Source organism: Haliotis asinina, chromosome 11 (genome assembly GCF_037392515.1).
Source record: "Haliotis asinina isolate JCU_RB_2024 chromosome 11, JCU_Hal_asi_v2, whole genome shotgun sequence".
In the NCBI taxonomy this organism is placed as follows: Eukaryota; Metazoa; Mollusca; class Gastropoda; order Lepetellida; family Haliotidae; genus Haliotis; species Haliotis asinina.
This window is the reverse complement of record NC_090290.1, coordinates 32,632,526-32,655,995: the sequence shown is the minus strand read 5'-3', so window position 1 is coordinate 32,655,995 and position 23,470 is coordinate 32,632,526. Positions and strand designations below refer to the sequence as shown.

The 23,470-nt window shown below is 37.8% G+C and overlaps 1 protein-coding gene across 1 annotated transcript; it reads right to left on the bottom strand.

Moving 5' to 3' along the window:
- Positions 1-5,484: 5,484 nt before the first annotated feature.
- LOC137256004 (ras-related protein Rab-18A-like) lies at positions 5,485-22,991 on the bottom strand. Its single transcript, XM_067793644.1, has 7 exons — positions 22,788-22,991; positions 18,107-18,162; positions 16,147-16,208; positions 14,822-14,894; positions 14,495-14,613; positions 12,155-12,280; positions 5,485-11,023 (listed from the first exon to the last, which is right to left on the bottom strand). Exons 1-7 carry the CDS (start codon positions 22,856-22,858, stop codon positions 10,925-10,927), a joined length of 606 nt encoding a protein of 201 aa, XP_067649745.1. The 5' UTR covers positions 22,859-22,991; the 3' UTR covers positions 5,485-10,924.
- Positions 22,992-23,470: the final 479 nt, after the last annotated feature.

Genomic DNA, 23,470 nt, shown 5'->3' with positions numbered 1-23,470 from the left:
GAATGTTTTTATCCCTTTGTTATTAGAAAATACTATATTTTCTTATTTCCTTATACTGCACCAAATACTCCTCACCCCACCCCCACCCCACAAGTGTGCAGAAACGTTAACGAAAACAGTCAAGGATTCAGTTCTGGACTATGACAAATCACGACAAACTGAAACATCTGCAAGGAGCTAGCATGGCAATTTTACATTAAACAAATTAACTTTAAGTTTACTTTAAATCTACTGGACAAGCTTCATGTTGTTTGTTACTTTGCACGTCAAAAGTACGGTGCGTGGTTGCACTGAAACGTATAATCTGTCGGACCTTCTACGGTGACCTCTTGGATCGCGTTCCACTAAACAGAGAATGTCTTTAACTGGAACCGAAGCCTCATCTGGATCATCCGACCATTTGGCTTGTTTCTAACCTTTTGTTGTCAATCTTCTTTATGAACTTCCAGACCATTTTTAGTCACCATGCACTACATTAATGAATGAATTTACATCTGGTACTTGTCTTGGATTTAAGGAACTGTGAATATCCAGTGATGGCTCTAGGAGCTATAAAATTCTCATTTTTTCAGGCCCTTCTTCACCAAAGCTCTAGTCATGAAAACTTTCTTTTGGTTTTGTGCATTACCACTGCAGATGACATGTTTTGTCTATCAGTCACAAAGCAGCTGAGCATGGGATATGATGTTGTTTTGTACATAATTATATATTAATTTCCTCAACGATATATCATTCTCTTTGTATACTGATGCACAGAACATCCATACTAAACTACGAGGCACCCAGCAAGCCAGAAAGGAACTGTGATAACTCCCATATGTTGTTAATTACGTATTTTCATTGTCTGCTTTCCAGTAATGGCAATTATCTTTACAAGATTACGCTAAGTGTACTTATTATAAACTTTTAAATCTCTTTTAACTTGAGGAATATTTGTTATGTGATGAGTTTCCTCGATATTTAGTATTTGCTAGAGATTCAGGTGTTGTGATTTTAAGCAGCCGTGGAAAGAGGCAGATATTCTGATATTAACTATTAGTTAGTTTATATCTATCCTACAGAGTGACAAATTGGATATGATAAATAAATGTATGCATATTCTCATATCATGCAAACAAGAAACACAAACTGTACATACTGTAGAATGTGCCTATGTGTTACATATTATAATGACTGTATTCTGGGACGGAAACCTGTTACTGAATAAAATGTCTGTCTGTCTGTTTTCATCAGTCACCCAACAAATATGTTGATAAACTCTAAAAATCTTCTTCCTGCGTACCTTTGTGGCTACTAAATTTGGTATCAAGTGACAAAACTCACACCGACTGTGCAAATCACGTGCGATATAAATGTGATTTCAGAATGGAATTTAAAATGTGTATTGTTACGCAAATCGTTACTGGGTACGTTTAAGACAGGTGTAAACTATAATCGGCAATTCTAAGGCTGTATAAACTAAGTAAGGTGAGGATGTGGCATGTATGTATGTTACACGGCTGTGACGAAGTTACGTTTTGAATATTTCTCGTTCCATACTAACGTAACTGTTCAAAGTATCACGTACCTGTTACAATTCAACTGAACACACAAAATATCCTTTTCCTACACAAAATTGCTGAAGCAAGAAAAATTAGTTGTGATACGTTATTCTGCAGGCCTTCAACGTCTTTGAAAAAAAGGTTTTGATTAACTGCAATCAGTAGTTACACCCAAACCCACAGTATTTACAGTAGCAGTAACGTATCTGTTCACCTGCGTACACAGTTGGTGGACCTCTCAGTAGCAAATGCTGTGCTCTCTGATGACGATGTGAAACGATTCTGGTAAGATCCACTCATACAGGATCTACACACCTCTGTCCCTTCAACGTAGACATGGGGTACGACTGGATTTACTCGGAGCTGGTGTAAAGGGCTATTTTACTCCTTATTTGCTGAAAGCCAAACTTCATCCTAACCAAACGTTGAGAAATGTTTTTGACTTGAGGCTCCCTGCTTTAAGTGACCTAGCAAACCCACATTGATAAGGGCTTTTCCCTGGTATATGAAGATTTCCTCCATGAATGACTTGACTTTCAAACTGATCAGTAATATCGGGGATAATGTTCTCTTTTGTGTCATGACGTGGAATGGCAATAGAAGTCACGTGAATGGGTGACAGTCACACAATGAATAATTCATGTGTGTGAGTGAATGTTACGCCGCTTTTGGCAATATTCCAGCAATATGACAGCGGAGGAGACCAGAAGTGGCCGTCACATATTGTACCCATGTGGGGAATCGAACCCAGGTATTCGGCGTGACGGTCGAGCCCTTCAAACACCAGGCTGCCTACCCGCCCTCATGTGTATGAATACACAATGCCATTTAGAAAGTGGTCAAATGTAACAAATGTCATATTTGGAATTACACTTCATTATCAAAGTACAGATTCTACTACTTTTGTTGGGTTGAGTGCCATCCGGGATTCGAACCCACATTCTCAGAGTCAGGCACCTTAATCGACAGCAAAGTGGAAGGCGCGGGTGCCGACTAGGCCAATTAAGCGGCTGACATTGTGTGCTGGTTATTAGGTGTTTTATTATGCTTCGTGTTTGGGGCTCGCAGTTTGACAGACTATACACCGCTGACGTAAGCCTGAGAAACACACGGAAGGTCAGCTATTAGGCATGTAAAGAAGAACCAAAGCAATAACTCTCAAACGTGACAAGGATCTGTAAATAAGATTTGATTGTCGTAGAGAATGGAATGCTTTCGCTCGCCTAATAAAAAATCATTAAGTCGTTTAATAAATGGTGTTAAACGGAAGGTCTCTTTATATTAACAGAGGAACAAAAACAAGGACTCAAGGTATTTAAAGAAAATATACATCAACTTTGAAGTGACGACAAAGTCGGTTATTAGGCTTATCGAACACACTTAAAAACTTTGATTTCACTAGTTATACTCTTATCAACGATTCTAAATTCTAATATCCACATATTAGTCCAAGAGGAGAATCTCAAAAGGGGCCTAGAAATAGAATTTCGTATCCTCCCAGGTACTGATTTAGTTTGGCACTATTTTCAGTTAGTATGATGTCTTGGGCTCATGAAAAGGCCTGTAATACTCTCAGATTTTGCTGTCAGTTTTTTTCGCATGCCAGTTTATGTGGTGGGGGTCTGTGAGCATTTTCATGACATTTGGTTTGCTGCCCGACAACATCTCAAAGTTAATCATGGATAGGTTTACTACTATCAGTCTGATTACTTTCATTTGTGTGACATATTTTTGCTTTTGAAAATAATTAAAATAACCATTTCGGCCGCCATCTTGAATTGTCGTTAAATTTACATAAAAATTAACACCCAATGTGTCCATTGACATCCAATGTTGATACTTTTGATGTTTTTTTACACTTGTCTCTTCTAGAGTGGTGGAACCCATGCTTGCCATACACGACGTCAGTTCAACCAATCCACGGGGAGCAGGATCTCTGGACATCAGAAAAGGGATAAGCTGACCATCACAAATGCTCCAACCAGGGCCAACTACACTAATTCCCCCAAAGTCTGTAAAGCAGAGGAATGAGAAACTCCACACAACAAATGGGTCACAATTTTGATGTTCACGAAACACTCGTTACAACTTGTGCACAAGTTTCTAATGCTATGTATGTACCAAATAATCTAGTGGTGTTTGTAGATGAAGTATTGACAAAAACTCCCACCAACATCCAACAGTCTGAAACGTCTTATTGAGCGAGTTAACTACCATATGCATGTGTGGATACAACCAATCATGAAGATTCCTTCACCAGTTGGCCCTGGTTGGAGCATTTGTGATGGTCAGCTTATCCCTTTTCTGGTGTTCTGAGGTCAAGAGATTCTGCTCCCCCTGGATTGGTTGAACTGACGCCGAGTAGATGCAACAGGTCAGCATGCCAGCAGAGAGATCTATGTCAATGCAGATGAACTGATTTATTGTGCGCAGAGACCTGTCTCTTTGTATGGCAGGTGATTGTTGCCCGAACAGATTTGGCTTGTAGATGACTCCAATTCTGACATGATGTAACAAGTGATATGAAAGAGAGTTAATTGTAAGCTTCTGAATGTATCAAAAGTGATTAAGAGTTATCTGACTGACCATTTGAATAGCGACAAGAGCTTATATTTTAGGAATGTGAAGCTTTAACATTGAACTTCACTTTTTTGTATACTGTGTTAAACACGTGACACCAAATGAATTGTTTTACATATAAGTACAAATTTAGTCCTCTGCTATGCATAAGTAGTAAAACTACAATGGCGGCCATCTTGGCAACCATTTTGAATACTGGGTAATATGAAACAATTCCATATAACATGCTGTCACTCTGGAAGTAAACAGGAAACAAAAACAACTCATTCTAGTTACAAGAATAATGCAAACTTTCAATAAATAAACCACCACACATTTCCATGAAAAGTCGGAGAACCGCTAAAATCTCCTGTCTCAAAGGATAAGCTGTAAAACATTACATTACCACGACATGACCATACAAAGTTCTTGTTTTGTGCCCAAGCCACCACTCTAGAAGAGACAAGTGTCAACAAACATCAAAAGTATCAACATTGGATGTAAATGGACCCATTCGGTGTTAATTTTTATGTAAATTTAACTGCCGAGAAGGCAACACACAATTCAAGATGGCGGCCAAAATGGTGGTCATTTTGATCATTTTCAAAAGCATAAACATGTCAAAGAATATATACATCCTTTAGCAATACACAAACGTCAAAATGAAAGTAATCAGACTGATAGTAGTAAACCTATCCATGATTAACTTTGAGATGTTGGGCAGCAACCCAAATGTCATGAAAATGCTCAGAACCCCACCACAAAAAATGGCCTGTGAAAAAATATTGATACCACAATCTGAGAGTATTACATGCCTTTTCATGAGCCCAAGACATCATACTAACTGAAAAAAGTGTCAAACCAAATCAGTACCGGGGATGCTTCGACATGAGATTTTTCAGCTGCCTCCTCCTGGACTAACACAGGATGCTTTCATCTATGTCATCTCCACATTGTGAATATTGTCAGATATAGTTTAGACAAATACCTGTACCCCTATATGACATACATGTAATTAAGGTTGGTAGTTGGTCTTTGGCTGCTTGTATAATTTCATTAAGCCTTTTCGGTATATTTCACAATTAATTGAAATCATGTTACAATTGTCACACTAGGAGCATTAAACAAAAAGAGCTTCACCCATGCTGTACCCAACTTTGGGATTGAACCCCAGTCTTCAGTGTGGTCATCGAACACATTAACTACTACACTATCCCACCAAACCCCTTAAGCAAGGACTATCTGGCTCAAGAGTCTATCCTTTGCCCCAGGTGTATCCATGTCAAACATGCAGTTAAGTCACTAAGTGAACTAGCTCTACAAATCCGAGACAACTACCATGATACACATCCATGTAACATCATACATCAATACAAAACGCATGTGATCTCATGAAAACTTTATTTACACATTGGAAGTTTAATTCTAGCAGTCATTATATAGTCCAATGAAACTTGTTTCAAACACAAGGCTGTAACAACACTTTAGCCACTATGTTGTCAGCCAAATTCTACAAAACAATCATGACAAGAAACAGTTCACATTTTATCTAAGGGCATGAAGCTGTTTGCCAAATACATTTTGGTTTGATAAACTGAAGCGGTTCAGATTTGTGTTTCTGCCCACATGTACGTGACTATCAAGGTTATGAAATATTGCATTGTATCACCACCCTGACACTGTACATACCAAAACAGATTGTACTGTCCTAGTCAACACATATAGTGTACACACAAGCAGGGATGTACATGCTTCATGACATGAAATGATGTTCTGTTAGTATTTGTTCATAAAAATCCTAACCCTCCAATATCAAATTGGATTCTCTGACACAGATGTGTGGTGTATCTAAAATGCCATACAGGTAAACTGTCATAAGAATGGAAGAATGAACATCCAACCAAAATATTCAGGTATGTTCTATTGACAATTTATTTCAAAATCATAAAAATAGATAATATGTACAAGGATAGATAGGCAAGCACCACATCAGATCAATTAATTCAAAGGCAACATATACTAGTTCTTTCATCACAGTCGACTTATGCTGGGCTACAATACAACTTGAAAAATAAAAAATGTAATCATTTATCTGATACTTATGGGTTATATTGCACCAGGCCTATTCGTATTTGCTTTACAAAACTGCCCACAACGAATGTTTCCAGGAAGGAATATTAAGCAAGCCTATGTGACATCCCAAGTACCACCGGCAAAATGAAATAAGACTTTTTAAAACAATTTCATTTCATGAAATGTTAGTCTCCACTAAACCCAAACAAACATTTATGGAGAAACATGTTCAAACAAACTTTGTTGATTCCGAACAGAATATTAATAAGGCCATCAACCTGATCCCATTAGTCATGGTATTTCAGTATCACACTTTCTCTTACACTAAAAATATTTTCCAATCAAAATGACAGGTAATGATTCAGTACCAGCAGTTGTGATGACAGTCCAAGTGGTGATTTATATCTGACACACTGGATTTACTAGGATACTTTCTGAAGCAATGTACGAGATTCCCACAACATACAAGTAATGCACAGATAGAAGTTATTGTATTAACTCAAAAGTATGAGATTAAGATTTAACTGAATCATACTCAGTGCTCCAAAGTCTAACAGAACATTTATAAATAATACATATATGTTCTGTACATTATTTCGATACATACCAACACACAAATTTGTCAACTATTCCAATAATGTCACCAGATTACAGAGATGCAAAATTTGTAAGCGCTCATAAAATGGGATACATATAAATATAATACAGAAGCTTGTTGAACCCTTTTGCAGTCTTCAATGTAAATAATAACAACAATTTATTCATATTAACCCCTTAACCCACTCCCATGGGTTTGCTACCAAATCAGACTCACTGATGTCTTTGTTTCTTTGTAATAGAATTTTTTGTGATTTTCAGGATTCAAAAACTGACATGCCAAAGACAGCTGTCAAAATCATTTTAGGGTTTGGCTTCTTGTGATACGTGTTACCTCCCTGCCTTTTGCCTTATAGCAATGTTTGGCTGCTCTGTAAATATGTCATGAAAATCAAGAGTGGGCAAAATGCAATCTTATAAACCATGGGAATCGATCTCTAGGTTGGTGCAGGCTTACCCAAGTGTGAGCCCTGGTCTCCCTATATAGCAGCAATCTGTCACCCACCTATATGCACAACACAACAATATATTCTAATAATATTCATACAAGGGAGAATCTTGTTTGCAATTCTCTCCACAGCAATTTGCTAGTATTGAGTTCAACCCAACTCAACATTCAAATTTGCACACGAACAAAAAAGTTATTTCTGCATGTAACTATTAATCTATTGGGTTATTCAGAGTATGTGTTAACTAATCAATACACAAGAACTCACTTCTGTCAAAGACCAAACGAGGTTTTGCACTTTACAATGGTCATGCAGAAATGAAGCAGAAATATTCACAAACCATTTTCCCCCAGCAATGGCATTTGTGCACAACACCCAAAAATGCTGTCAGAGAAAACAACCCATTCAGAAATTAACACTATTCATACACATTATTGATAGTATATGTTTGGTCCATATTCATTGATTTCTGTCACTTCCAAACTCCCTCAAACAATTCCTTGATTTACAAATACACTAATGCTACCTTAGTGATCACTGCAGCTATCTAGTGCAGATGTCACACTGACGGACGTAAAGACATTGTACAGAGGTTAAACCATATTTACGACAGGAAAATCATAACTGATGCTGGACAGTCCTTATATTTGAATGTAAAATGGAATGAATTTGGCTACTGTATTATCTGTAAGTACAGATGTGTAGAGCAGATTATGCTTAATGCATATTGTATAGCAGTTGTTGATATAAGATAATGTTTAGCTTACTTACTACTGCATGTCTCATTTTCATTTGTTATCTCCAATTGGACATTTCTAAAGCACTGACATCATATTTAGTGTTACTAAGGCCTACAAAAGAAATTTTTTCGACGTGCAGAAAAACATGGAAAAGCCCACACTAATCGTAAACACTCCCAACTAAAAACATAAAACTGTCGACTTTAAGTCACTAAAACTGGATAAAAAACGAAAAGCCTGTAACTTTGTTTTAGCGCATGTGCACATGGAAAAGTAAATTCAATCTCATGTTGCCATTTTCCAGTTTGGAAAAGAGTTCCATTCCCTTTGTAAAGTATTTCTGTTGTGTTATCTTCATCATACTTGTGTGCACACTTCTTCAGTTCATTTTCCTCGCGTGAAATGATTGGTGTAATTACTTCAACACATTCAAAATTCTTTATATGCAAGGCGAATCATAGTTGCTCAGAAATTTGAAAGAAGTGCGGATTTTAAAGCACAGTAAAGGTCTAAGATATAAAAATGTTGCAATATCATAGTCTTCTGTTGCCGATTTTTACGGTTTCGGTAGTGAGGTAATGTGTTTATGTTGCTATTTCCATGATTAATGTGGACTTTTCTGCACAGTGGGAAAGCTTTCATTGGTAGGCCTGTTAACGCTACACTGAAAAGGTATTGGCTGTGGTGCAGAAATAACCCCTGGCCTAGGAGTCTTCAGTGTGTTTTATCCATTGGATGAGACACCTACTATATGCAGGCAACAAAAACAATCACAATAATATTGGTTATGTTACAGACTATATGCAGGTATACAGTGGTACACAAGTCTAACTGGGTAGGAATCTAGCCTAGTTTACAAAACAAGCACACCGCCTATCAGTTGTTCTAATTTGAACATGCCCTAAATTACAGTTACAAAAATGTCATTTGAAATGAATCTGTTACTGCTGCAGAAAGTACCTGCTCTCTCAAGGGGCCCTGATTCAAGAAAGATGGAACATCTTCACACAGTGTTCACCAACAAATGGTGACATATATTTTCATTTTCGATTTCAAATCTCTTGGATATTTTGGGGTCAGTCATGGTGAATCTGTGTAAATGGCCATGTACAATTTCCAATGTTGTTGTTAGCAACAATGAATCTCTCTAAGACCAAACTACTTTACATGCCCTTAAGACCTTCCGACGTTGACTACACAATACCTGAAATGCCATATCATTAGTTGGGGTAAATGACAGCAGATTTATAAAAATTTCATTTCATAAAATCAAAAAGCATTCAACAAAAGATATACTGTTCTTACAGAAACAGACATAAAAATTGTCATTACAAAGATCACATACTTTAAGTTTTATGTCAAACTAAAAAATTAACAAGCTACAGTTCCCAAACTATTTAAAATTGACACCTGTCAATGAACATCCTTTCAGTAAAGTAAATAAGTGAACAATATACATGTGTGGATCACTGACATCTTCTGGCTTGTTGAAATTTGAAATTTAGGTATGTTTGAAAACAAATGTCTGCGCTGTTTCATGCAGCTGCAAGTGACAAATGTATATTAATACAGACAAAAATAATTTGTATGGTAAGTAGAGAGTCTCAGAGATGAGGAACAGCACATAAGTTATGCCTGACCACATACACAGGCTGATTGTATTTACCGAAAACAGATATTTTCTCTAATAGATGTCCTTGCTGAGTGGGGATCTGACAAGGCTCCACAGATAACTGTATAAGATAAACAATGGCAAAAAATTCACTGACATCCTTCACAGAGGATGTCATATGTCAACAACTGATCTATTTTCATTTTTCATTCTCCAAACTGGGAAACCCTCCCCGAATACACATTCCCTTGACTGTACTCCCTCTTGGGTTAGATGCCATGGCAGTCAGAAATACAAGGGTGTAGCAAATATCCACAATAGGATGGCAAGGTCCTTATTTAACTTCGGAACTGTATGTTCATATTTGAGATATGGTGATCAGATGAGCTACTCTGAATGCTTCACTTACTCAACTTAAAAGCCTTGACATTGTTAAGCTGATTTGAATGTCCACCTGACACACTTGTCTTCACACACAAATCAAGGTGCAATCAACTGAAAATGTCAATAACCTGAGAATCGCCTTGCTGTTATCCCTACAGTGACCCACTTCTTCACAAGACTGAAACCCCAGCAGGCTTCCTCTATACAAAATGGGAAAAGAAAATCTAGAATCTTGTAAACAGCTCTTTTGGTGTAGTCTAATATAGTAATAATGATGAATTAGCATGACCGAATAAAAAAATGTAGTAAATAATTAAATGCTACCGTTCAAAGTAATGGGTAGTAAAAGTTTATTGGTGGCCGGAACCCTGCTCATCAGCTGTTTTTATGGAGTATCATGATATGGCACAAGACAGATCAGACATGTCCATTATCCTAATTGTATGCATATTACAACCTCTGCATTATTACTATTATGCTCACTAATCAGTAAACCAAGCCTGTCCTTTAACCTCGCTGATAACTGGCTGTCTTCATGATTGGCAAAGTTACCGAGAGACAAGCAACTATCAGATACCTTGGTAAACTGACGTAATCCACAGAATTCTAGACCTGATTCTCAGCAATCTTGATGACTAGATCATTCCTAATTCAGTTTTATGTACACAATGGTTTTATGAATGCAATTTCTACTGGAACATTTGTTACTGATTTTACAAGAGTTCAAATAAATCATGTCAGAAAAACCCCATCACACAATAACCTGAGAAACAAAGTTCCATAGAGTCTCAAAACACGAAGCGCTGTGAACACAAGTCTGACACAAGTCTGAAGAACACATTTACTTCCTGACAAATCTGAGCTATGTCCTCCATGGCTGTGTTTCAAGGCTTCGGTCATACTGTGTACTGTGTGTACTGTGAAGAGGCTAGTGAAAGACGGGGGCCAAGGGCAGTGGGGTGGCAGACATCAGATTACACAGTAGCTACAGGAAGATGAGTTAGGATGGGGAGAACCTAGAGTCAGGCCCTGCTTGTCTGTCTCCCACAGACCTGGAGTCTGGATGATCTGCAACAGAGAGAAATTCATATCACACTCTTGCAAGAGGCAGTGGTATGATCATGGTGATTGTGTATTAACATGTAGTGGTACATAGAAAATCTGTATCTGTCTACTAACATCAATTATACCACACACAAGCTGATAGTTACAAAATATCAGAGGCATGCTGAGGATATTTTTAGTCTTATCAATCAGTGTTGATATATTTGATATCAGAAGACAAAAGGGTGAGATTTTTTTCAGTATTTATCATAAAAAATCACTCCTAAGTTTTCAATGAAAAATTTACATCTCTGAACACAGTACTGCTATTAGATTTGCAGTGCAGTGATGTCATAGCACAGTGATATCATCAGGATCATGTTGTCAGGGCATTGTACAAAATCAAAAGTCATAATGATATCTCCTACATGATATCATGCAATATCTCTAAGGGAACACAGTTTTGGAAGACAACACAATGTTGTAACAGGCAGTTTTGTGATGGTGTATTATCATGTAGTGGTATTCAGGGGTTAAAAAATACAAACACCAGAAGTCAGTTTTCATTTCAGGCAATCAAATAATGGTATCTCACTTGTCCATGGGTTAGTAGGTAATTTATGCTTACAGTTTCAAACTGCAAATAAACTTGGATTTTGTTTCATATCTACCAAAATGTAGCAATCATATTTTGCAATGATAATAAAGTAGAGGTATCGTTCTTTGCTGTTGATCACTTTTTGATAAATAGTTCTGTAAACATTAAGTTCAAACACCATGTTGATTTATTTGTTTATAATTACATTATCATGATTATGTCATAGAAATCAGGGCAAGTAGAGAATTAGTCAGGACATATTTCTTTCTTAAAGTTACTTGCCCGGTATTACAATGTTGTAACAGGCAGTGTATTATTCATGTAATGTTATAACAAATTGTAGCAGGTAACATGCAATGGTGCAAATTTGTATTGAACAACAATGTGCCTACACTGACACCTGATCCACACTGTATACATACTGTAAGTCTTGAATTTTACAGGAATCAGTTTATGCCATATGTTCATGAAATTCCTACCAAAATAAGCATGCCACAAAAATACCTCCACTGTTCAAACATTGATGTGTAACCTAACCTGAACTTGAAATACCATACCTTTTCCACGAGTTCTTCAAACGCACACTGTACCCCTTCTTTGGTTTTTGCACTTGCTTCAATGAACAGCATGTGGTGTTTGCGAGCAAACTTCAAGCCCTCTTCCTTGCTGACCTCCCTTCTCTCCTGAAAAATGAATCAACAATGAAGGTATGGAATGCTGTCCTCATAACACATTGCAAAACTTCAGTAAAACCCTCTTAATCATTAAGACTGGTACAATTTCATTTCTTTGCATTGAATTATTGTGCGAGAGATTTTACATTTTGAGACTACAACCCAACATACATGAGTAACCAGCTGTATTCAGACACAAACATTTACTTTCAGCTCATGAGGATTTAACCTCAGAGATTAGTGACATGTACCCAACATGCATGCACATGCCACATTCCGTGACATCAGTGGTTTCGTCCTTGAGACGTGCAATACGTTGTTGTACATGCATTCCAGGAAAGAGAAACAGAGCAAATGAATGCCATACAACACTGTCGCTTTGGAAAGCTCAATCCCTGCCCGTAAACGGCACAGCACGTCAAGGCTAACATCTGCACAACGTCACGAGGCCATTGAGATGGTCCATCGGGGAATGTCTCCATGACAAGTGGCTGCACATTTCCACTGCAACTGGAACACAATTTCTGCACTGTTCAGACGCTACCAGAACACAAATGCCGTCATCAATCAGACAAGTTCTGGACGTTGACGTGTAACAACAACACAGGACTGATGGATAAGGGCAACCCATCTTCGCCACAGGTTTCAGACTGCAATGATGACTGCCTGGACCATCCCGGGACTTTACCGTATTCACCCCAACACAGTTCAACAACGTTTATATCATCACGGGATCAGACCACGACGTCCCGCTACTCAACCTATCCTGACACGACATCGACAAGCTCGCCAAATGTGGTGCCGAAATCATGTCCGCAGACCCTTGTTTTGGTGGAGAAATGTTGTTTTTAGAGATGAGTCCATGATAAACATTTCCCATAGTGACGGATGTCAATGTGCCTATAGACATGTGGGATAATTTTATGCGCTTTGGTGGTGGTTCCATGATGATTTGGGGTGGAATAACAGCACGCCAAGGAACTCCTCTGGTGACTGTTCAGGACAACTTAACTGGTGTGGGCTTCAGGGATCAGATTCTTTGACCTGTGGCAATTCCTTTTCTGCAATGTCATGGCCCTGGGTTATCATTCCAACAGGACAATGCCTGCCATCATATGGCAAGGGTTGGTATGGATTTCTTGCAACACCACAACAATGAGTGAGTGACTTGGCCTGCAAATTCACTGGATCCCTCCCTAATATCGCATGTTTGGGACAAGATGGATTGACGTCTATGCAGTGTTCCTCATCCATCAGATAACATCACTGACATCGCAACAGAACTTGAGAGAATGTGGCGTGACATCCCACAAGCCTTCCTTGCACATTTGATAGGCTCTATGCATTATCGATGCACTGTTTGACCCCTGTCCCACTTGTGGACTTGTGACGTCATTGTGCTTGACATTTCAATTGAAATTCTCCTGACTTGTTATGGTCTCATGATCCCTCCATTAAAGTTTATATGTACCTTTGACATTGTTATCAGTGGACATTGCACAGTTTCTTTACATGGCTAGTATACTTTGAACTATTTATGAACGCTGAGGTACAGGCACGAAGTGTTACTGTTAGCTACTTTGAAGTCAATGTGAATGCTGAGGTACAGGCACGAAGTGTTACTGTTAGCTACTTTGAAGTCAGTGTGAATGCTGAGGTACAGGCACGAAGTGTTACTGTTAGCTACTTTGAAGTCAGTGTGAATGCTGAGGTACAGGCACGAAGTGTTACTGTTAGCTACTTTGAAGTCAGTGTGAACGCTGAGGAACAGGCATGAAGTGTTACTGTTAGCTACTTTGAAGTCAGTGTGAATGCTGAGGTACAGGCACGAAGTGTTACTGTTAGCTAACTTTGAAGTCAGTGTGAACGCTGAGGAACAGGCATGAAGTGTTACTGTTAGCTACTTTGAAGTCAGTATGAATGCTGAGTTACAGGCATGAAGTGTTACTGTTAACTAACTTTGAAGTCAGTATGAATGCTGAGTTACAGGCATGAAGTGTTACTGTTAACTAACTTTGAAGTCAGTATGAATGCTGAGTTACAGGCATGAAGTGTTACTGTTAACTAACTTTGAAGTCAGTATGAATGCTGAGTTACAGGCATGAAGTGTTACTGTTAACTAACTTTGAAGTCAGTATCAGTGCTGGGGTACAGACATGAACTGTTAGCTACTTTGAGCTGATTGTGAATGCTTGGATAAGGCAGGAGCCAACTATTACTCACCTTGTCAATCTTGTTCCCTACCAGCATCTTGACCATATCATGCTTTGTAGCAAAGGTCTCCAGTTCGTTCAACCATGCATCCAGCCGGCTGAAGGATTGCTTGCTACAGACATCATATACTACAATGTGAAACAAATGGTTATTATTTACTCAACTAGGTTTCATTTGACAGTCTTAGACAATTTTAAGGAAGAAGATCCATTTGGCAGTTCACTAGAGTTGGTTGTCCTCCTGACCAAAGTATATATAACATTGATTAAATTTTTGTAATTTAATTTGTAGTTTAATTTAATTTAATTTTTGTAGTTTTGCTGCTGTTGCACTCACCTAATATGACTCCTTGAGCGCCCCTGTAGTAGCTGGGAGTGAGGGTCCGGAACCTCTCCTGGCCTGCTGTATCCTGACCATCATAGAAGACAAATATGTCTAAATGTGCAATATTAAACAGATGAGCCCAACGAGAAGCACTGTAAATCATACGTATCTTGTGACATGTACAGGGCACCCACATTTGCTGTTGATAACAGCACAGATACTAACACGGTACATTATAAGTTGTTCACTGGTCACAAAGTTAGGGAGGAAGTGGGGAAAAGCATGGGTTGATGCACCCTTGATGTTTGTTTATGTTCCTTCAGCCCGAACAGAACATAAACAAACATTGATGGTGCATCAACTCATGGACCCAGACGTACTCATGAACATAGTATTTATCTTATCGAACACCTAAATGTTAATTTTGAATTGTTTGGGACACAGGGACAAAACTTTTGGCAGTCGAGATTTTGCAGACGAGAAACAGATTTAGAGTTATCTCCCTTTCATCGATTTGCATTTGGTACATCAAACGTTCAATGTTATTCAAGATACTACCTAGAAGTACCAAACAAATTTGGCATTCCCAGCCGGGTACATAGAAATGTTCCTTGCTTGTACAAATAACAAATAACAGAAGTGCACTCGGCCTATCAGATAGCGACATTTATGAGTAAGGAAAGATACAATACAATACATCAACCTACAAACTCAAACTTATACAGTTATATGTGATGTGAAGACATACTAAAATAAATATAGTAGAATCGAATATTTTAGAACTTGAGACTCTTTGTGCTGGAGCAGAAAATAGTATTATCATGACTATTAATCATCTTTTAACACATATCCCAAAGGTGAATCATTATGAATCTTTGTGAATCAATACATAGCCTATGATCAACCCTTCACTACAAAACTTCAAACTGATGTCAAACCTATATAGTGTTCCACACTGGAAATCCTCAAGATAGCTAGTATACGAGGGTCCTACCTTGCCTTGTATTCCATAATACAAGCAGGTGTACTGAGGAACTACCCTGCCTGGAAACCCATAATACAAGGATGTTTACTGAGGAACTATCCTGCCCTGGAAATCCACAATACAAGCACGTGTACTGAGGAACTACCCTGCACTGGAAATCCACATCACAAGCAAGTGCACTGAGGAACTACCCTGTCCTGGAAACCCACATCACAAGCAAGTGTACTGAGGAACTACCCTGCACTGGAAATCCACATCACAAGTAAGTGTGCTGAGAAACTAACCTGTCCTGGAAATGCATATGACAAGCAGGTGTACCAAGGAACAGACACAAAAATCAACTATTACTCACCCATATTGCCAACTTTGTCCTGTTTCCATCAACTGTAAGGGTCTTCACCTTGAAATCCACACCTAGCAAAGATGGAAAAAAAAACTTCAATTCTGAATGATCTGTTTGCCATGTAAAACACTGCATTTCTCTATCAGTAGTGTGCTAAATCAAACTTTATTCAAAGTCAGGGCAAAAGTGATGTCTCCACAAAAGAGACTGTAAATTGTTAAATTCTTGTCATAAGTGTCTTAAATGTTGCCATATTTAAAGATGAAATAGTTGTAAAAGAAATATATTCATCCAACAAATGTGAGTCAGTTTCTTTTAATCAAGAAACTTGATACCAAGTTCAAGAAAGCAGTTAAAACCTAAATTTATTGTTATTCACAAATTCAAACTTAAGAGTCGCAAGTCAAGTTTGTCGCTATGTTTGTTTAATGACATTTTTTATACTCTTTTAACCATTACATATGAATGACTTGTAGTTAGTCTTAAAAACATGTGGTTTAATTAATTAAAACCAAGAGAATAAATGTTGCCAAAAAGTTGTCTGCTTCACTCGCCCCCACCACTGAAACCACACACGTAACTGTCGCCAGAGCACTGCAGCAAAATGCAATGACATCATGTGAGAGAGGATTTTCAGGTAGTTGTATACAGAATGTGTAAGAATTTTGCTTATATCTTGACATCAACAACGACATGGCAAATTGTTGTATTGCTGTCAAATGCTCCTAGGTGTGGGCTGATGTTCTCACCATGCACAGATATCAGGATCCCTCAGTTTGTGCTCAATGCGTTGTTTGCGAGTGTGAGCAAGCTTTGTGGAAGCCTGTACATATATAAATTGGGTGGTTCGACACTTACCTCGCTTCTAAGATAGAAGATGCTATTTAGATTTGTTATCATTGAATTTAGGATGATAAAAAGGATTTTGCATGACACAGCTTATAACATAACAATTTCTTCCATGGAAGCGGTTGTGGAGGAAGTGAGTATCATATTGACACCCACCTTGCTTCCATCAGTGCAAAATCATGGAAAATCCTATTGTCCATCAAGCAAAGACATACTTTACTACCAGTAGAAAGTAGTTTAGATTTTGTAACTCAGTGAAGACAATAAAAAGCAGACTGGTCAATGTTTGCAATAGGGCGCAGTTATATTTTAAAATCATGGCTTCATGTCAGTTTGAGAATCAATTAGAACTTAAATTATGGCTTGTTTTCATCAAGCTGAAAAATCAAAACTACTTCCTACTTGTTGTAAATATGCTTTTGAATCGTGACCAGAAAGATTCTGCATGACACTGCTTGGAGCGATTTATAAACATTATAACAACAAGAGATCTTAACAGAATCATCTGTGAAAAACAACAGTATCTCCGAAAATAAGCAAAACAGGTGACAAGATTAAATGGTAATAGACTGTGGAAACATAGAGCTTTCATTTTTCAAAACAATTGTCATGATTGCAGATTCAAACATACCTATAAACAAGATAAACTAACCCCGGAAATGTACAGGAATACCACAGCAACCCACATAGGTATACCTCACATTATGTCACATAGGCACATACCTCTGAGTCTTATTGGTTGAAATTTCGTGATTTTCACAAAGTATTGTGCACTATTGTAATAAACATTGATATAAGGTAAAAAACTGTTGTAATGAGTAGTATTAATGACAATGTTTCATTTATAATGATGTCAATAAATGGGTTTTTTTGTATTTGTATCCCCTTAGAGTATGTGATCTTTAACAGGTAACAGGGGCGGATAAATCAAAGCAAATGAATCTGGTGCTTCCTGTATTTTGCATTGCACGTTCATCAGCGAAAGTCAATTATCAATCTATCAACAGACATACAATTGATACTACATCAATTGTTTTTAGTATCTACCATTGATCAATTGCTAAACGTGCAGTCTATCGATAATTTCATGCATCGTTACAGCTCTCAAGTCCACACCTACCAATTGTAGCTGCCTGTTCTGGGTCAAAGGTGTCATCTGTGAAACGCAGCAGCAGACTGCAAAAAAGATACAGACATCATCTAAATGATGACTAAATTGCTAGAAAAAAATTAGATTGTGTTCTATTCCTCTTACACACAATTTTCAGTTCTCGATGGCATTAGAGCTGAGAGTGATGAACATTTTAACACAAACAGTAGTAAGAACAGAGCCCCCAGTATAAAATGACAGAATCAATACAAGCTTATCTTCATGTCTACCCTATTAGTCCATTCAGAAGATATATCATCATTAAATGTTTCCATTCATGACAACTTAACAATGATGTACATGGAAACCTTGCAACCCAGGGTCTTAAAGGGGCACTGATGAGGAGCAATTTCCGTGGACTGGTGGTTTCTTTTGTTACTGTTTTTCCCCCGGGAGTACCCGGATGATATCCCAGAATTCATGACTGGTTCATGATCTCTGCCGTGCCTCCCATATGCGCAATTGATAGTTTATGTGTAGACTGATCAACACAGATAAAGTCATTTTATTTCACTATTTTGAAAACAAATCAAACACCTTGAAGTTTACTCATCTGCCAGTGATATAAAAAAACATGTTAGGACTGAAAAATAATGAAGTCAGTGTACGTCTTTAGTTCCTTGTCACATTTGTATGCAGTTTGAAAGTTAATAAAAAAAACCCCACACTGTCTGCTTATACTTACAGTGAATTTCTAACATGATTTCAATATCTAAACATTGTACAGATTGCCAACGTGAATCATATTTCACACAGACCCTAGTTGTGACCTAGTGCATGTTTTCTGTAATACAGATTCTGCTGAATGCTACAAGAAATAAATTAAAACAAAATTAAATTTAACACAGGCGAAAGTTATAACAATGTCAGGCTATTACCTCGTTTAGGAATGTATCCATCAATATCCACATAAAAGAACCATATTCCATTCATCTGCAGCTGGTAAATAATCCTGCTCTATGTCCTGTGTCTTTCAACAGTCTAATATGCGAAAAAGTGACATATCGTTTGAGAAATTTTCACACTGGTGTATACATAATCTCACTGGTCACCCAGGACAGCACACCTGGCAACTAACTGTGTGATGTCCGCCATTAATTTGCCAATAATGAGCAACAATCAATCAATCAAGGCAGTGGCGGCTAATTATTTGTAGGAAGGATGTTGTTTTTACACTTGTACTTTACGACAGGGTGTATTCAGTATAGATTACGTAAATCTACACTCATAAACACTGCCTTTTTGACAAATCTGCTGTGGAAGTAATTAATCAATCAGTGTGTTATCGGTTAATCCTTTGATCGATGTTTGATTTTGTAACTCAGCTGACAAACCCTCTTGCATCACTTACATGCACATATTACATAACATGCAATACATTTGCCTCTACAGACCTAAATTTATAATGTTGCGTATTTACTCCAGACAGGAGAAATGCCAAATGGGAACCTATGTCGAGTACTTTTAGTAGTTTTACCACTATTTATACCTGTTATAAGTTCATTAACTCATTAAGCCCGAGAGCCACTTCACTGCTCAACACCTGGAGCCCCGTGCTGATTGCCTGGCTGGCTGTGGTGAGGCTAATTCACACCTGATATCCCTGGGTCATGGGATGGGCGTCATCAAAGTTCCTGAATAGTATGTTTTGTATCCCAACTGTTCAATATAGTCCCTGATTTGTTATCTATGACCAATCGTATCATGAGATACCTGTCACATAGGAAATGACAGGTGATGGGGCGGGGGCTAAATTTCTGAAGAGCATGTTCTGTCACTAGACAGCTTGGATACAGATTGACTATTGGTTAGATCGCTGACCAATCGATATGCTAGATTTCGGCTTTATCAACTCTAGCTATCATGAAAAAGTTTGTGTATCGTGAACATACATAATTGTAAGGATGCCTGAAATGTACACGTAGGACTAACAAGCACTTTGACGAGTTTATTTTTCTCTGAAGTGCTCAAAGCACTACAATCTGATTATTTTTATTCCCGATAACCCAATCCAAACATTGAGTAGAGATAGTATTTATTTACATATACATTTTGCGCACACTACTTGTACATCAAACATAATGGCTTGCTGAACATTTCAATATAATCTGCACATTGTTACGAATAAATATCATAATTCAAGTACATGTATTATAGAATTCAAAAAAGTTACGCAATGCTGATTTATTGTGATGTATACACTTGTAGTTGAATCTCCCCAAATATTTATGAAGATATTTGTTTTGAAAGCAAATGAGGTTCAAAAGATTGACAATGGGCGTGACTCCACTAAACAGGTTGTCCAATGATGTAACAGCACATAAGTTTGTTTTACACTTGTCACGGGACAAAACTTTACCTGGCCATGCATTTGGCCATAGGCTGTAATTTTGAGGTTGAAAGAGGTTTTCATATATCTCATTTAGTGTTGTCTGATTGAATGGTTATATGCATCAATTCCGTAACTGATATATTATCGTCCTTTTATTGACGATGGATCTGATACACGTGATCATTACACTGGATAATTACAGAGATCAAATACAAACGTTTCTCACACAATGCTTATGTAAACTGCATGGAAAAATCACATTTCAAATCAGCATGAAACAGCTTGAACAAAATACCCCAATTACCTTTGTATGGTTTATGTGTACTATATATGTATATTATGAGTTGATGCAAGAGTTATCACTTCATATTCGATTATGTATTATCATCAACTTTAAAAATCAATAGTCGCAAATTAATTAAGTCTAAATTACTAACTTGGTTTATTTCAAATCTACACGAACATTGGTGTAATACAGTATTGATATTTATGTCTATTATGTCTATTATGTGAACTTTTACAACGAATGAATAAATGATTTAACTTAGAAGAAGGTTTAGTAACCTTGTCACGATTAATTCAATCAATGTGCAAACATAGTATCTTAGTATTCACTCCCAATGACGAGTAACAAACACTTACCTCCTGTAACAACATCTCACAATCCCCTTTCTCGCAGACATGTGTTCATTTGCCTGTATAAGCCCCCAACATTGCAAGCAATTGTTATCAAAACACATTAATAGTTCTTCTGATTAACACAGAAAGTAACCTCTCTCGTAAGAAAAGCTAATCTTTGATCATTACAGCTAAATTGATTGAAATTATAGGTACAGTACGAATTTAAAATGTAAAACGCATATCCGAGTCTCTTGTTCAATAAGGCGTGATTTTCATAACGCCCAATACACGGCTCTTGCTGTGAGAAGATAATTAATTTGCCACACATACGTGGCTCTCGGCCTTAATGAGTTAACTGACCATCAAGTGAATGATGACAAATAACACATGTAGGTTTATACCATCAAACGTGAGTTACAGCAAGGAAGATGTAATCTCTGTGTCGCATGCAGCCTGGAAACACTTTTGGGCTGAAACTGTTTTGAGGATACCAATGGAACTTCGTTGTTACATAAGAAATGTACATAGGTATTTGCTGTGTACTTGGGTAAATGGGTATAAATAGGGGTTTTTTTTACGTAAGAAAATTTTCAGATGTCTCTACCAATGGCAGAGTCATTTTTACTAGTTTGTGAATTCAGATAAATCAACTGTGTGCTTTTTATTATTGTAGAAAAGAAACCAGGGTCGTAAATACCAAACTTTACGTATGATGTCTGCCATGACAGCTGGGCCAACCCTCAAACTATCTACATATAAAGCTTTGCAATCTTTCGGACTTATATGAAACAAATAGCTTGCTACGTGTATGTAGACATCATATTTTCATGTGACATGATTAAATATCGAGGTAAAAAACACAGAAATAGGATCAAATTGGATCAGTCACTATACCATCCAGGCATCAGAAGAAAACTACACTGCTGGGATATTTTGTTACAATCAAATAAGAAATTCCATGGATATTTTTAAATAACAGCATGTGATGGGCATCCGGCCTTCTCACTATTTAGGGTGAAGAAATTCTGCTAATGTGGACAGGAGCCCAGTCCCTTTGTCCGTCATGGTCAAGGGAGTGGGTGCTGACCAATTTGCTGCTTGGCTTTGTAATTAGACCGTTGGCAAGAAACATTATTCACTCCGCATCATTGCCCCTTTAAGAACCGTCAACCAGTGATATGATATCAATTTACCAAGTTGTCTTGTATTTCAAAAAAGAAAACAAAAATGAATAATAATGCACAACTCTTATGAGAACTGATCTGAGTTTGTTTGTGTTTTCTGTTATTTCATATTGCTGGCCCTTGATTATACTTTGTTGTTCCAGCAACTGCATTATAATGGTATAATTGTCTGCTTTCCACCTCTACCAAAAACATCTGATTCTGTTTCATGTCATTTAAGAACTCTGAATTCAGCCAACTGTAAAATCTCTAACTGTCATTTTGGAAAGCCAAGTGTAGTTCTTGTCAAGGTTCTATACACTCCTGACATAAGCCTGAGGAAAACACGGTTTTTCATTTATATCATCAACACTCAATATTCACTACAAGCATCTATAAATAAGATTCGAATCTCATACTCATAGCCAGAATGACACGCGAGACGGAGAGAGGTGCTGCAAATGCATGTCTCTGTACTGATGCGCAAAACAGCTGTAACTGGCCAAGCTGGCAAAATCAAAACAAAAGATTTCACCTTGACTTTCCAACTCCGCTTTCACCTATAATCAGGATTTTTAAGGTCGTGAGGATTTCTTGCTCGTCCATTAGTGGAACGTGGTATCAACCCTAATGGTAACTTGTGCAGATGGACCTAAATTTAAAGAATGTTCTTCTTATTACAACGCATCTATAGATCACGAAAATGGCGTAAACAATACCACATGAGCAATTCGTCATCAGTTCCGTAGTTCCAGTTTGTTACAGTCATTTTTATTGGCTCGTACTGGAAGATCTTATGCGCAGATGTCGCACTTCGGCATATGCTGGTTCCCGGCTCCCCTTGCGCGGGTCAATTCATGATATGCGAGACGGGGCCCAGCCTAAGTTTCTGGTATGGACCTATGGGTAGGAGAGTGCAGCGATGTGACTGTAAGGACTAGATTAATCGGAAGCTCCGCAATCGGTCGTGAACAAATGCTATCTAGCGTTTCAGTTCTAAAGAATCACTAGCGACATCACGCAAGTGACTCATTATCCCCCGGCATGAAATGCGGGCGAATAATTTCGACGCCTCGTCTGTCTGTCCGTCCGTCAGCCCGTCCGTCTGTAATCATTTTGTTTCCGGAGCATAACTCAAAAACCGTTCAATATTTTTAAATAAAAAATGATAGATATAATAAACTGAACCTATGGTTGTGCCTTTTGCTAATTACAGAT